The following is a 12,301-nucleotide window of genomic DNA, read 5'->3' as shown; positions in this document are numbered from 1 at the left end:
GACAAACAAGCTAATGTAAACGGTGTTGATTGATTGACACGTCTCCGCCCAATTGGGTTGTTTGTTTTTCTTATTTCCGGGTTTTGGACCAATCACCGCAGTGCATCAACAGCCCGAGCCAAGTGCGGTTGAGTCGAGACTGTCAGTGCCCGATCCGTACCCGGAACACGATCCGTTCCAGCGCTTCTGCGCATGCGCCGTTTTACGGCATTAGCTTCAAAGCTATGCTAACTGATAGCCTAGCAGTAGAGCAGCTAAAAGTCCGCCGTAGCGTTGTTAAAACGTCACTTTATTAATTTTAAATATTTTTTCATGCGAGAAAGTCACAGTTTAGAGTCCTAATCTGTGGTCAGTTTATCCAACTGACGTCTGTTTGGAAGTTTGCTCCGGTTTTGGGAGAAGTGCAGAGCTACAGGGAGCAGAGCTGGGAGCATAGCTGGGAGTAGCCACCGGGAGCTAACGTTAGCTCGCTGCTCGGCTCATCTCAGAGGCAGCAGCCGGCCGGCTGAGGTGATTGACCGGTCACCCAGACGTCGTCATGCCGGTGGAGAAAGCGAGCAGATTAATTTATGGTCTCATTGATTAGTTTGTGTAAATGAAAAGTGAAGCTTCAGGAGGAGCTGGTCAGAGGAGCAGTGCTGACTTGCTGCTGTCTGTATGTGCAGAAATCACCACATTTACATCAATAAATAAATGTTTTACAATTAACTGATCGGTCTACATTACATTTAATTTAATCAGAAATAGAACAGAGGGGAATTCGTTGCGACGTGCTTGTGTTTTTCCTCATAGAACGTCTCTGTTTTCATCCATATCCGCGGTGTCTGCCGTAAACTAAAAGATGGGGGGAGTGCGCATGTGCGTGCGCATGCGCAGAAGCGTCCTGGAACGGATCGTGTTCCGGGTACGGATCGGGCACTGACAGAGACCATAGACTGTAAAAAGAATGGACGTAGCACCCGTGACGTCACCCATTGGTTTGGGGGAGTCTGTTTTGTGCCGCTACTACGGGGGTTTGAACCGCGCCATGTTGGATTTGACTTGCCATATTTGGAGCGGTGCGGCCGTTGGCCGGCCGAGAGCCCGCCCACTGGCCTCGTAGTAGTGGTCTCCGGACCTGTCACTCAACGGTTCTGCGCCCTAATTGGCCAGAACTTTAAACCTAATAATAATAAAACGGTAGAGTTTTAAAAAAATTCACCCCCCTCAGAGTGTGTGCGGGGGTAGAAACTATCGGTTGAGACCAAAAAAATAAAATGTACCAGGCTGTAAATATGTTTTTTTAAGCTGTAAAATCGGCTATTTTAACATGGGGCTCAATTGGAGTTGCTCCCTTCTGGAGCCAGCCCCCAGCGACAGCCCAGGGGATTGCAGTTTTTTGAACGCGGAAGTGAGCTTCACTTCTCAGACCGACAACTGCCCCCTTGGTCGAGACTTTCGAACGTTCGTGCTGCCATGACGTCAAGTTAGCTCAAAAAGACCGGAAATACGGGCAGTAGATTTCAAAATAAACCGTTCCACTGTAAGTGTAAATAAATTCTAAGACGCCTGGTAGGTCAAGAGGATAGACTTAAATTTAGGCATAAACTTGTAGTTGTAAATGTGAACAAGTTATATATATCATCAAATATTATTGATGAAATAATTGATTCTGCTTCAGTGCTTTTATAAAATATCTGTCTATCAGTTTCATTGGCAGAAACATGCCATTAATAATGTACAAGATCATCTTCTTGGCACAGTATGTAAGGAAGAGAGAAGCCCACACTGAAAGAGGTGCAAAACAATTCATTGACACCTTACACCATTGGTGTTTTTACACAAAGTTTTGTAAGCTTAACAACTTAAAATACTAACATTTCTTGTGCTTTCAACAAACTAATTGCAGCAGGAGTTGTGGAAAAGACTTGTTTTTTTTCTGTTTATGAAATAGTATTAAGTTATTCGTTCGTGATTTTTGGCTATTAATAAAGCCAACATAAACCATCTTAAGTGCTGCCTTTTTAGAAAATGAAAATGATACAATTTCTCGACTTATTATTTACCAACCCTAGATCATACACAGTTAGCTTCTTTTATTTTGAAAAACACAGTCGGAAGTGGCAGCTTTAACCGACTTGCTAACAGCGTAGCTGTGATCTGAAAGTCCAACAATACAGACCCAGGAAGCCCTCTGAAGGGAATATTGTCGGTATCCTGTCATGTAACCTTATGGACATTTATTTATTCATCGCATCGGTTCGTGTCCACCAGAGGCCGCGGGCTGGGACAAATGTGGCCGCCGACGTGAGAGGAGGAAGGGCTGCCCCGTGTCTCTCTGTCAACATTGCCCGGAGATGAAATGAAATGGTCGTGTTTTCGCTGAATTTCTCTCTCACGGTTGTTGGACCCATCGGGCATCATTAAAAAACTTTCAAAATGAGGATCTTCACGTGTCTTCTGAAAAACACAAACCCCAAAATCGAGTACTACTCCAGGTTTTCTCCGTCCCCGCTCTCCATCAAGCAGTTTTTGGATTTTGGTAAGGCTGTCATTTTAAGAAACGACAAGGAAGAGAAGCAGTGGCCTTGTTTTTGCTCTTAATTTTGTCTTTTCATTCACTGTTTTATCTATATATTTGATGTGTAACTGGCAAAGCTCTTGGGTATTAATAGAATAAGTGTAGTACAAGCAGCAGGGAAACATTATACTTTGTTAGGAACAGATCTTGGCATTTCAATGTGGTGTTTACTTTTAGAAACCATCCCGTAATATTGATACAAGCAGTTGTCATGCATGGCAGTGAGTGACTTTGCATGACAGCTCTCTGTCTCTGTCTCTGTCTCTGTTTGGTTTGTTGACTTTGCTCAACACATGCAGGTATTTTCATTCACACTGTAGCAACAGCACGTATGCAATGGAGGCTGAAGACAGTCTCATGTTACCCAGTTTATTATTGCCCAACAGGATTTTTACATCATTTATTAAAGTCTCTGAGATGCAAAATAGCATGCATCAGTGGTGGTTCAGTTTGAAAGTTACATGACGGGTCTTGTTCAGTGTTTTCCTAACCCTTGGCCTCCATAGCTGTATCAAGAGACCTGAAATGCAAGATGACAGTTATTAATTGCGTGTTTGGAGCTGGCACCCAGGGCTTTTCTTAATCCATCTCTGATTAACACAGTCATCTCAGTTGCGTAATTTGTCCTCACAGCTGTGTGTTTGGATGTGTGAAGCACAGAAAGCCTGCCCCGTGGTGCTTTTTTGTATGTAAGCAAACACAGCTAGTATTTCCTGGGTTGTAGCTGGGGCAAAAAAAAGAAAGAAAAGAAAATAAGATGTGTGTGTTTCTAAACAGGAACACATTAGATATCATCCAAGGTTCAGCAACGTCGGAAGAGTGTGTGTGTGTCATCCTCGGGGCTGAGTCACTCTTTTGGTGGTTGCATTACCCCATTTTATGATCCACAAAGCCTCCCATTGCAGTGCTGAATCATGGGAACCCTTTTTTTCTTTGAGCAGAGAGCTTGGACGCTTCCTTTCATTCTGACAGATCATCAAGTTTCACCCCTAAGATAATAAACTGGCTGCATCATATCTTATTGTCTCCTCCTCTCTGTTGGACTACCAAGGTCACTCCAGGTCAGGATCTGCAACAGGTTTCCTGTAACCAAAGATGTGCATGTTTCTTTGTGTTGGTACAGATTTTTTTTTTTATTATTATTGTTCCCGTTTCAATAACTGGAAGAATCTGAGAGCATTTTCCTTCCTGGAATTAGTGGTTTTCTTTGCTAGAGGGTTAATTGTATGCTTTTATCCGTATAAGTACTCACATGCACGCACATAAGTGACTGGATTACGATGCACACTGTGTAAATTACATCTCGGTCAAGTAAACAATGTGAAAAATGCTAAGCAGGCTTACACACAGTCATCTCCAAGAAAGACATTTAATGTTATACCACTTTTTCCTGTTTAGATCTCAGAACATAAATTCCCTCTAACCTTTCCATGACCCCCCCCTCTCTGCTGGGTAACAAGATTTATGATTTCCTTGTATAGTTCGGGCTAACGTCGGCGGATTGGACAGTAAATACATTTCTAGGCAGATAGCTAAGTTTAGGGTATCATATTAAAGGTTGGAAATTTAAAACCCACTTCAGCCTGCAGCCAGATTTCCACTGGTGGCTGGTACGCTTGACCTTCTCCAGAAGCCTGGAGTGGGAACTTTTAAACAAAACGAGCTTGTACAGTTTCAATTTAAGTACTTGAAGGGTTTTTACAAGTCCAACAGGTATTGTTTGATATCACCCAGCAACAACAAATGGTGAATTGGTCCATTAGTGAGTCACCAATTGAAAAGGAAAAAAAGCAAACAGTCAATTATATAATTAAATTTGACAGCCTATTGTTTAGATATTCTATTTGCCTATAATTATGCACCTTGACAAATATTATCCATTCTCCACAGGTACGAACAATGCGTGCGAGAAAACATCCTACATGTTCCTGCGTAAGGAGCTGCCGGTGCGGCTTGCCAACACCATGAGAGAAGTCAACCTGTTACCTGATAACCTGCTCAGCCAGCCCTCCGTCAGACTGGTCCAAAAATGGTCAGGACGCTTCCTCCAGCAACGGATCATATTTATATAACCAAGGGGAGACAATGAGGTTTTTATTGTAGTTGTTGTGTTAAGGTGGGTGTGTAAAAGTTGCCCTTTGTGTGCTTTATCAGGTACATGCAGAGTTTTGTGGAGCTGCTGGATTACGAGAACCGAAAGCCAGAGGATCCTCAAGCTCTGAATGAGTGAGTGAATATTAACTTGTTTAATGATTCATTGATAAAAAAAAAAAGCGCAGTCCGGTGTCAGTGCTCGCTTTGTGAAACACCCAGCTGTTGTATACTGGATTTACAGTACGTCTTTATGTCCAGAGAGTCCCTCCTCCACCTACCTCGCACCTAATCCCCTTAGTGCACACACAGATCTCTGCTGACGGTACAGGTAACGCTGCTGTGTATTTATACTATAACAATGCCCATGTGATAAACAGCCACACATGACTGACAAACACTTGTGGCACAATTGTGAATACGGCGTAGTCTGTTTAGAGAACACACTTCCAAGAATTGTTCTGCAAAAGAACTTTGATCTTAAATTTGATTTTCATCCAGGCTTTGAAATAAGAAAACAAAATATTGAGCCAAAAATGTACCACAGGTATGTCTTCTTCTTCTTTAAGATTTACATATTAACAGGCAGCTACTGTACAGAATATATCAGACATACAAATTAAATAAATTCATAATAAATACAGGAAGTAGGGCTGTATATTGGCAACAAGAGGCACATGATGACACTGTAAGCATCCCACTGTATTTTCTTTTTTTCTGGAAGTCTATTTTTAGAAAAAAAATAGTATTATGAACACACAAACAAATACAGTTTTTTTTATACATGAAATTTGGTATTAGTATGACATGGTTACTGCAACATCCATCAATGCTATTTTTCATACAATATACTATGTAAACTATCGATAAAATATCAATACAGTGCTTAAAGGAATCACTCTGGTATTATGTCTTATGTCAAAATATCTCAATATTTAAGGAGGGAGGGAGCAAAACCAAAATGAATTTAAAAAAATTATGAACAGATGTAAAATGTAAAAACAAGAGGTGTTACTCATGCAGCCAGTGGGGTACTATGATCCCACACTGATGATTTTGAGTCGATTGATCACATGACCTGGAAGCTATTGAGCTAAAATGCTAATATTTACATATAAAAATGAATAAAGAAATTATGAACAGATGTAAAATGTAGAAACAAGAGGTGTATCTCATGCAGCCAGTGTCTGTGAATTTAAAAACGTATATTTGTTTAAAGGGGCAGTGTGTAACATTTGTCAAGGTTTATTGGCAACATCTGAATTAATATATTTGTGTAAGTGTATAATCATAAATAAATGAATAAAATCTGTTTGGTTTTCATAGCCTTATAATTCTTCTTTTATATATACATATAGCAAAGGTCTTGCTTAGAGAGTGTCTCTATCTTGCGCCGCCATGTTTTTACGGAATGGAAAATCCAGCCAACCAGAGAGCACGTTTCAAGAGTTTCCCCCTCATTTTACCCACTGGACCTTTAATTTTTCTAATTCTAGTTTCCTGGAGCTCTTGATCGAGATCCGTAACCGTCACAACGACGTGGTTCCCACCATGGCTCAGGGAGTCATCGAGTACAAGGAGAGGTTCGGCTTCGACCCGTTCATCAGCAGCAACATCCAGTACTTCCTCGACCGCTTTTACACCAACCGCATCTCTTTCCGCATGCTCATCAACCAGCACAGTGAGTACACTCAAACACAAACACAAGCCCACTGTATTTCCCTATGTCCCCACAGCTGATGCTTATCTCTGTTTGTTTATGTTCAGCTCTCCTGTTTGGTAATGACACCAACCCTGCTCATCCCAAACACATCGGCAGTATAGATCCTAACTGCAGTGTGGCTGAAGTCGTCAGTGGTGAGTTATCACTGATCTATATCCATGTCCCTGTTGTATAATGTTAAATTTCCATGCTATAATTTGTTATTTCATTTTTTATTCTCCTGCTTTACCGCAATTGTTTGCATAGTTCTTATGGGAAATGGAGTTCTCAGTGTTTTGATATCACACCAGCCGCTCACTCACAGCAGGGCCACAAATCAAACAACCCCATTCACATCTTTGCTGAATGGCAGGTTTACATAGTGATGGGTTTTTTTCAGGAATTCCAGCTGCGTAAATCCAAAGCTGCACTCTCAGTGACCCAGACGGGAACAGAAGCTATATCGGTGACCTCTAATAGGAATCTGAATGTAAACAATGAACATTTTCATCCTGTCCTGACTGCCGTTGTTTTGCCCTCCTCTATCAGATGCCTACGACACGGCCAAGATGCTGTGTGAGAAGTACTACTTGGCTGCTCCGGAGCTCAAGATTGAAGAGTTCAACAGTAAGAAAAATGCGTTGCTTTTGTGCAGTAAATCCATCCATCCATGTATTTAGCCGGTTCTCCCTTTAATCTGTTGCTCAGCTGTAACACAGTATTTAGTTACCGAGTCTATTTAGAGCTCCTGGGTGCAGCCCGGGCGTCCAAATTTAGTCCTATGATGATTACAATGTCTGCTGTTTCTTTGACTTCAAAAGAACTGGTTTTCTGTGCGTGTGTGTGTGTTTCATCCTCTCACACCCCTGGTGTTCTCTTCCCTCCAGTGAAAGCCCCCAAGAAGCCCATCCAAGTGGTGTACGTGCCCTCACATCTGTTCCACATGCTGTTCGAGCTCTTCAAGGTGAGCGCTGCTGCGGCATCGGTGCAGTTATCCCCGACTAGTTCAGCAGCTTTTCTTTAGATGTAATTAAACTGTAATGTGACTATAATTCTATAAGGACGGGTGCCCGGCTGACTTAATTAACTCTGTGGGTGTTTTGCAGAACTCAATGAGAGCCACTGTGGAGCTCCACGAGGACAGCAAAGAGGGACTGCCACCAGTAAAGGCAAAGGTCACTCTGGGTAAAGAGGATCTCTCTATAAAGGTAAATCCAACACAAAATGCACATTTTTGTGTGGGGGAAAAAATGGAGGGTGTTTAAAGATTGTATCCGTTCTTCTTCTAAAAAAAAAAATTTAAAAATTAAACAAGTACATGGAAGAGGAAGAATGTTGAGGGATAAATCTATAAATAGAATAGGGTTGATTGTTATATTGTAACTAACTTAGTATATGGTATATATTTATTTATGGGGATAGTTTATATACTGTATATATATTTATATTTATAAGGATATGTATGTAGTATATTTTTATTTTTGTAATTATATATTTATGAAGTATATATATGGTATATATTTATATAGGTGTATTATGTAGTTAGGATATCTGTGTAGTTACAAACTAAGTTGTTGTAGTTAAAAAGGGGTGGGAAATTTAAAAAGTATTGTACTTCTTCCCACTCCTTTTTCAAACAATGTGCGGTGTTTTGTTATGTCTTGGCTCTATTTTTTTTTTCTCTCTTTTTCTTTCTCTTGTATGTACAAATAGTTACAGACATTTTTTATCCATGTTCGAAAATAAAATTCATTCATTCATTCATTCATTCATTCATTCATTCTTTCTTCCTTCAGATCAGCGACAGAGGAGGAGGAGTTCCTCTGAGGAAGATAGACCGTCTGTTTAACTACATGTATTCCACTGCCCCAACACCAAGCCTGGAGCCAGGAGCTGTTCCCCTGGTACACACACACACACACACACACACACACACACACAGTCATTCAATTAGACCAATATTCAAACCAGTGACCATTTCAAACCTTTTCATTAGTATTTAAATGTGTGACACATCTGGGAGAGTTACAGCTCGTCTCTTCCTTCCCCCTCCAGGCTGGGTTTGGCTATGGTTTACCAATTTCTAGGCTCTATGCCCGATACTTCCAGGGGGACCTGAAGCTCTACTCAATGGAGGGTGTTGGCACAGACGCCGTCATTTATCTGAAGGTAAAGTGAGCAAGTCAGGAAGTGCATGTTGTGATGACTTTCCACTCTGCTAATACATGATACTCAGGAGTTTAGGGGAAAAGTAAAAAAAAAAAAAAAGGATGCCATTTTCATAACTATCTGTGATCAGAATGGTTAAAGGGATAGTTCAACATTTTTGGCAAATTGGCCCATTGCCATAATCCTAAGGAGTCGGTTCGTTACCTTTAATTGTCGGTGCAAGCTATTTTTAGAACGGCGGAGCAGAGCCGTGAGCTGCTCAGAGCTACGCTACGGAGGCTAATGGGATTTCTTGGTTTCCCTCATCAAACTCATCAAATACACAATCCAACAACTCCAAAACGCTCTTGTGGACAAGTTGTGACCTGCACATTCACCACGCTATGAGATGATAATGGACCGTTATGAGATGGAGTTAGGTAAATTCAGGCAAAACCACTGATGCACGTTCCTGTCAGGGGCAGTTTTTTTTTTGCCTCACAAACAACAAACCTAAGACTAAAGGGATTATGGCAATGGGCCAATTTACCAAAATGTTGAACTATCCCTTTAAATACCTGTGAAAATGGCTAAACCACAAGGCTAAACCACTAAAGCTCATTAATTAATGGGTTACAACTGATTTTTTCAAACAACAATCCACCAATTTCCTTCTCATCTAATCTGTTTATTCAGAGTAAATCAGCAGATTTCCCAGTGTGTTATTCCTGTAATGATGCCACTTCAGTCCAGGGATGATTAGCTCAGCTGGACATGAAGAAAAGTGATCAAATCTGACGCAATCCAAAAGTGGAAGTGGAATTATCAGTGTGGTCAATGCTGTAGCAGCAAGTATTCATTGTGCATGTGCATTTCCTACATGTGAAACTGAAACTTCCTCTGAACATAAATGATTCTGAGTTGTCATTGGTTCATGTTCTTTCTCCCTCCGTCTAAAGGCCCTGTCCAGTGAGTCCTTCGAGCGGCTGCCTGTCTTCAACAAGTCGGCATGGCGACATTACAAGACCAGCCCTGAAGCGGACGACTGGAGCAACCCCAGCAAAGAGCCTCGCGATGCCAGCAAGTCCAAATACAAAGCCAACAGATAACTCTGCCCGGCCTGCTAGCCCAGCCCTCTGCTGGGAGCTGAGATGCCTGCACTCTGCCTAGAGCATGTGTGATGAGATGTTGCCCTTGGGTAAACGCTTGGTTTAAATCTTTTGGGAGAAGATGGAGGACCTTGATTCTAAATCTGTACCCAAGGGCAACGACCTTCATCAGTGTAGCTTTTTATTGTTGTGGCATTACCACTGGCTCTCCGCCAATGGAATTTAAAAAAAACAAACTTCCCCTAAATAATAAATCCCCACTGTCTGATACTGTTTATAAATAATCAGTGATGTAGGTGAATATTCCCAAAAGTAGACTCCCACATACATCTCCTCCGTCTGAGCATTACTCCAACCTGTATTCACTGCGTCACCGTTATCTCTCCCTCTGTCTCCTGCATAGTCGGCTCTGCTGACTAGGCCACTGTTCCCCGTGGCTGAATCAGCCCGCCGCTGCTGATGGAGAGTCTTTCCCACCGTCAGTGAAGGCTTGTATTCAGTTTCTCCCTCACAAACGCAGCAGGCAGAGTCAGGAGAGGGAGGCGGGGGTAGGTGGAGGGGGTTTGAGTTTCAGCGCAAATGGGAAAAGGAGGAGGTTTGATTTCCTTTCTTTAAGAGATACTTCTGACTCAACGTACAATTAGACCAGTGTGTCAGTGGCGTAGTGAAGGCTTGTTTTGCTTGCAGTCTCTTCAAAGCCCGGGGAGTGAAAGAGACGGTGACAGCTCTTTTGGAATCAGAAGTACACCTTATTATGAAAGATCTACAGTAGAAGTCGGGATTTTTATTTTTTGTCATTGACAGAAAGCCTTACATGAAAATATATATATATATATGATTTTTTTTTTAAATCTGCCTTGAAGGCTTTACCAGAACTCTAAGTTCATTTCTAAAGGGATACTGTTAGAAATAAAGTGTTTTTGTTTATCTTTTACTGCTTCACTCTCTGAAGTGTTTCAACCGCCCTCCTATTGAGCAGCAATACTGACCCTCATCAGACATCCGTGCTTGCCATGCCAGCTCTGCACCCCGATTTAACACCTACTAAAAAGGACCAAAGGCACATCTGTAGGACGTTTAGGACATGCCATCATGCCAGCTTTGTCTGTCAAGTAGCTTCTTCGACCACACCAGCATGACGTATTGTACGAGTCCTCACAGAGAGGAAAGGGACCTGATGCATCTCACAAGGACTGTGGAAATGGGACATTATTCCATCAGCTTCACCGTGCAGACATTGTAGACCTGCCATGGTGGGAACCAAAAACACTGTCACCCCAACATTACTTCATGCTGTCAGCCTCGTGTGTCACCTGTAGTGTTACTAACCCCTAATGGTTTCCTGAATGAGCTTGAACAAAGCTTGTGTGTTATGAAAATGTGCTTCTGTTTTATAATTATGAGTGAAAACAACAAAATTAGAAGACACATCTTAAATGCAGAAGAAAAACTAATTCATGATTAAAAAAAAAAAGTAATTTATTTTATCAAGGAACAAAGAAACAATGCATTGTTACTTTTATTCGTGGACATTGGAGCAGGAATACTTCCACAGTATTTTTACCCATTTTTCCCTGATTATTATCAAAAGTGTGTGTGGACTGTCTGTTAATTTTTCATTATTTATATATCAGGAAGTTTAGCAGCACTGAAATTGGAATATTTGGCAAAAGCCGGCAGGGGAAAACATGGTCAGAGGAGCTGAGCTCCCAGTCACTGAAGCATCTCTGGGTACTGAAACGTTACGTCATACCATCCCACTGTTGTCACATTCATCATGTTCAGGAACCCTAATACTGCACTTTACTAACTCTTAATATATTTTGCTTCAAATAACTTTCATACAAACGATTAAGACCTCTATCAATATTTTTTTATGGAAGATATGATCAAATCAGATCCCAGGAACGTAGTTTTTTGGAGGTACTGAAAAAGACCAAACTTTTGACAACTTTTGGTGCGTTTTCACAATTGAACATGCACCAAACTGGGACCTGTGTGTTAAAGTTAGACGACGAGGAATTTCAATAATCTGAAGTGACTTCCCTCTCTCATCTCCTTTAGCTCCACCTGATGTGAAAAGAAAGGAGATTAGTTGAAGAATTTTGAGAGACGCTTCGGTGCGGAGAGTTTCCTCATCCTGTAGGTTCTTCGCTTTTCAGCCACACTGTTAAGATTTCATCACTGCCAATGCCTTTGTGACCTGCCAGTCTCACCGAGCGACGCTCAGTGACGAAGCCGCTGTAAAGGAACAGTCCTCTCCATCTGAAGGCCACAGTCATAATCACAACTAACAGCTAAATGATCAACTCCATGATTTAGAGGCTCAAAGATCCTCTCACCTGCAGTAGTTGTCAACCTTTACTGTTCAAGAATGTCTCTGTACCAATGGTATTTTAGAAAATATTGTACATAATAACCATGAATAATAATGTGTATGCTGTATATGCAGCCAGTGTGAAGTGATGGCTCTGTTTTACTGTACCTCCAGCTTCAAACAATGTATTTGTATGCATGATCTCCTCAATGTGGAGGCAGTCATGCAAAGATATGCAAATAATTCAAAATCAACACACACCAAAAAGGTGATAGAAGAGTCTAAAAATATGATTCAGCATGAAATCTACTCACAAAACCTATTGTCAAACCTGACAATAAAGAAAATTGCTGTTGTGTGTAATCTGAAGTTGT

The 12,301-nt window shown here is 41.3% G+C and overlaps 1 protein-coding gene across 2 annotated transcripts; it reads left to right on the top strand.

The window, feature by feature from the left end:
- Positions 1–2,152: 2,152 nt before the first annotated feature.
- On the top strand, positions 2,153–12,290 carry pdk3a (pyruvate dehydrogenase kinase, isozyme 3a). Of its 2 annotated transcripts, XM_085763840.1 has the most exons (12): positions 2,153–2,521; positions 4,451–4,592; positions 4,715–4,786; positions 6,148–6,332; positions 6,419–6,508; positions 6,903–6,980; positions 7,241–7,317; positions 7,460–7,561; positions 8,150–8,257; positions 8,409–8,522; positions 9,461–9,581; positions 11,675–12,290. In XM_085763840.1, exons 1-12 carry the CDS (start codon positions 2,419–2,421, stop codon positions 11,707–11,709), a joined length of 1,227 nt encoding a protein of 408 aa, XP_085619966.1. In that variant the 5' UTR covers positions 2,153–2,418; the 3' UTR covers positions 11,710–12,290. The 2 variants fall into 2 exon arrangements, with proteins under 2 accessions (XP_085619966.1, XP_085619967.1); XM_085763841.1 differs by lacking the exon at positions 11,675–12,290 and having other exon boundaries at positions 9,461–10,336.
- The last annotated feature ends 11 nt before the right edge of the window (positions 12,291–12,301 follow it).

The sequence above is a fragment of the Trachurus japonicus genome, chromosome 20 (genome assembly GCF_045865225.1).
Source record: "Trachurus japonicus isolate A0001 chromosome 20, Traja_1.0".
Lineage (NCBI taxonomy): Eukaryota > Metazoa > Chordata > Actinopteri > Carangiformes > Carangidae > Trachurus > Trachurus japonicus.
Note: the sequence above shows the minus strand (reverse complement) of the source record. Positions and strands in the feature narration are given on the sequence as shown.

Excerpts from the sequence above, each read along its gene's own strand:
- pdk3a (XM_085763840.1), top strand. The coding sequence starts at position 2,419 with ATGAGGATCTTCACGTGTCTTCTGAAAAACACAAACCCCAAAATCGAG. Across the intron at positions 4,787-6,147 it reads GATCCTCAAGCTCTGAATGA|TTTCCTGGAGCTCTTGATCG; the intron begins GTGAGTGAATAT and ends TTCTAATTCTAG. Across the intron at positions 7,318-7,459 it reads TGCTGTTCGAGCTCTTCAAG|AACTCAATGAGAGCCACTGT; the intron begins GTGAGCGCTGCT and ends GGTGTTTTGCAG.